The sequence below is a fragment of the Spinacia oleracea genome, chromosome 5 (assembly GCF_020520425.1).
Source record: "Spinacia oleracea cultivar Varoflay chromosome 5, BTI_SOV_V1, whole genome shotgun sequence".
In the NCBI taxonomy this organism is placed as follows: domain Eukaryota; kingdom Viridiplantae; phylum Streptophyta; class Magnoliopsida; order Caryophyllales; family Amaranthaceae; genus Spinacia; species Spinacia oleracea.
The window spans coordinates 24165014-24168793 of NC_079491.1; the positions used below are offsets into that span (position 1 = coordinate 24165014).

General features: G+C 34.9%; 1 protein-coding gene across 1 annotated transcript; it reads left to right on the forward strand.

Moving 5' to 3' along the window:
• The first annotated feature begins 1305 nt into the window (after positions 1–1305).
• Positions 1306–2964, forward strand: LOC110806016 (uncharacterized). Its single transcript, XM_022011652.2, has one exon. The coding sequence runs from the start codon at positions 1306–1308 to the stop codon at positions 2962–2964; it is 1659 nt and encodes a 552-aa protein (XP_021867344.2).
• The last annotated feature ends 816 nt before the right edge of the window (positions 2965–3780 follow it).

Below are 3780 nucleotides of genomic sequence, written 5' to 3' on the forward strand. Positions count from 1 at the left end.
GAAAATAGAAAAATCATATTTCGGGAAAATATTTTTTTCAAACAAGCAGTGGTTTAGTAGACTAATAAAACTTAGGCTATATTCGATCTATTCACCTTATTTTCACTTATTTCATGTCTAGTAAGATAAAATAAAAGTTAATAAGTTTAGATAAGATAAGATAAGATAAGATAAAATAACAAAAAATAAGATGAGATAAGGGATACTAAGTTAACTTTTATAACTCTCCAATAAGAGTCATTAAGATAATATTCCGTATAAGATACATTAAGAGACAATAAGATAATATAATATAAGGTTGAATTATGTTCACCCGATTTTTACTTATTTTTCATGAACTTATCTTATCTGAAGTTATCTGAAATTACCTAAATCTATCTATACTCATTAGGACTTATCAAATGTTGTTTTAGTTATAGATTTTAATTATAAGGCAACCCTTATTTTTCTTAAACTTATTTTATTTCAACATTTTTTTATGAAATAAGTGGAAATAATGTGAACAAAACATATACTAAGGCTTTTTTCTGTTCACCTTATTTCGCGAAAAATAAGTTCGGTTAAGTCCAGATAAGATAACTTTAGAAAAATAAGGATTGATCAAATACAATCTATACTAATATATTAAAAGTCATTTATAACAAAGTATATGTGCCACATAGAACCCCCTCTCACGGGAAGCATGACATGTCACCAACTTTGCAAGAAATATGCGTTCAAAAATTCCGCATAGTACTCCCTCCGTTTCTTTATGTTGTATCCATATGGAATCAAGTGTGGTTTTTAAGAAAATTAGAATCTTGGTTTGTATGGGTATAAGTGTAATGATTGGGTGTAAGAGAAATGATTGTGTGTAAGAATGTGTAAGAGATTCTTTTTTAAAGAATAAAGTAAGGAGAGAGAAAATATTAAAGAATTAAGGGAGCGGGGATATTTTCAATTAAATACTCAAAAATCAGAAAAAAAATCTGATTTTAGTGGGGACACATTACATGACTTGGATTTATTTCATCCAATGAGGGCATTGTAGTAGTTACAAAAACGGAGGGAAGCCTTTCCTTTTGGGGAAAGTTCACTTCCCTCTTTACACTTCCCTCCAAAAACAGAAAGCTTCCAAAATTTTCCCTCCAAACTTTTGCTGAAATTTTTCCCTCCAAACTTTCTAAATTAAGCACACACCCTTTATAAATAGGGGTGCCTTTCTAGCAAAAAACCCTCATAAATTCCAACTGTTTTAAGATCAGTTACAACAACAAAAAACCAAAAGCAATAAATGCACTAAAATTAATCAGCAAGGGGACATTAATGGCTTCAGATCAAGAGGAGGACAACTTCCTCGGTTTTTCCGATGATGAAGGAGACGGCACAAACTCTGATTCAGATTATGATGATGATGAGGCAACACAGTCTCTGGCACAAAATGCTGAAAGTGAAGTAAATGCTCATCACATTGGGGACTTTGAGCATAACCAACAATTGCCAGATCTTAATGAAGTGGGACAAGAAGATGCACATGAATGTGAAGTGGGACCACAACATACATCAGGTATATCAGATAACCACTCAGTTCCATTTTTGTTTGATTTGAACATGTCAGTACAACAAGAGTTCCCACCATCTCCAATTTATCAAACAGAAACAGAGCAAAATCATCATAAGCCTAGAACCCCAAGGATTAACAACGAATTAAGGTTGGAAATCTTGTTGTTCCTTCTCTTAAGAAAAGAAAAGCATTCAGATGAACTCATTCATGGGACAAATAGGCAGGCTGTTATAAAGTTTGGTTATACAAGGAAGACAATTAGACTAATATGGCAGAGAGCATTGGCACATAAGGCAGCCATGGATTCGTATTTCTATGATAGCAAATATCACAACTGTGGGAGGAAGAGAATTCAAGTAACATATGAATCTATAGCATCCATAGGCATGGGGGATAGAACAACCATTATTGATCTTGCAAGGATGCTTAATTTGAGTCCCACAACACTTTGGAGAATGGTGAAAAGAAAACAGATAAAACCACATTCAAGTCCCTTGAATCCAGGCATTTCAGAAGAATGCAAGATGGCAAGGATGAAGTGGGTACTTGGTCTCTTAATGAACTACTCAATACCAAATGATCCCACATATTACAGCATGTATGATTTCATTCACATCGATGAGAAATGGTTCTATCTTACACAAAAAAGTCAAAGAGTTTATTTAGCAAACAATGAACCATTTCCACATAGGAAGGGAAAATCAAGAACTAAGATTCCAAAGTTCATGTTCATGGCAGCAGTAGCAAGGCCAAGGTGGGGACAAGATGGGCAGTGTGAGTGGGATGGGAAACTTGGTATATTTCCATTCACAGATGAAGTGGCAGCAAAGAGAACATCCAAAAACAGAGTGAAGGGGACAATTGAGACTAAACCAATCAAGTCAGTGAATCAGATTGCAACTAGGGCCATTCTAATCAACTACCTAATCCCAACAATTAAAGAGAAATGGCCACCACATGAGGGGGAAAAGGTGATATACATCATTCAAGACAATGCAAAGGCACACATTTTGCAAAATGATCAAGAATGGCAGCAACACTACAAGCAAGATGGGTTTACATTGATATTGACTCAGCAGCCAGCAAACAGTCCAGATTGTAACATATTAGACTTGGGGTTCTTTAGGTCAATTCAATCACTAATGCACAAAAAGATGCCTAAAACAGTTGAAGATTTAAGTGGTGCTGTGACTGAGGCATATAATGATCTGCATGCAAAGACTCTATCTAATGTGTGGATGTCACTTCAATATGTTGGAAATGAAATTTTGAAACACAAGGGGGACAACAACTACCAACTCCCACACAACAAGAAAAAGATTTTAGAAGATGAGGGGAATCTGCCAGAACAAGTTAAGGCCCCAAGGTGGGCTGTGAATGAATGCAAACAACTTGTTGATGAATGGAGAGCAAATCGGTGAAGTATAGAGCAAGAACGAGAGATTACTTTTTGTGTTTTGGGAACATGTTTTAAAAGTTACAAGAACAAATAGAATGTCACTTTTGTAAGCTTGAATGAAAGCATCACATGTATTTAAAACATTTTGGAAGCAACATATCAACTGGAAGAATGAATGAATCAATTTATTGTTGTTAATCTTTAGTTTTTGTTCATCATACTCACATTCATGTAGTTATTCATGTACATGGCATAATCACATATGAACTCAGGGCATGCAAAATCATAAGGGAACATGTACATGGAAGCAAGAACATGGCAGGAATGCACAAGGCAACAATGCACAAGGCAACATGAACAAGACAGCATGAACAAGGCAACAATAACTAGGCAGCAATGCACAAGGCAACAATAACTAGGTAATCACAATCATAGTTTAGTTTTTGTTCATCATAATCACAATCATGTTTATTATTTCTAGTTGTAATTGAAACACAAAACATCAATTGAATCAGTCAGCCATTTCTTAAACCATGAAGGGGACATCTTTATGTTTTCAAGGCAACACATGAATTCATTTTCAAGCCAACACATGAATTCATTTTCAAGCCAAGGCAAAACATGGGGACATGTTGTTCTCAGTTTATATTTGTTCATCATCATTGAATCCTATACTTTAATATCCTCCTCCCAAATGGAGTGAATGACTAACACAAACAGAAATGGGAAAGGAAAGTCACTCCATTTGACAGAAGATACTAAAAGTTTAGGAAACTCAGGACATGCAAAATCACAACTCTAAACACATCGGCTTCGAAATGGAAAGAATGCATATCAC

What these genes read in the sequence shown, in the direction of transcription:
- LOC110806016 (XM_022011652.2), top strand. Translation starts at nt 1,306, where the DNA reads ATGGCTTCAGATCAAGAGGAGGACAACTTCCTCGGTTTTTCCGATGAT.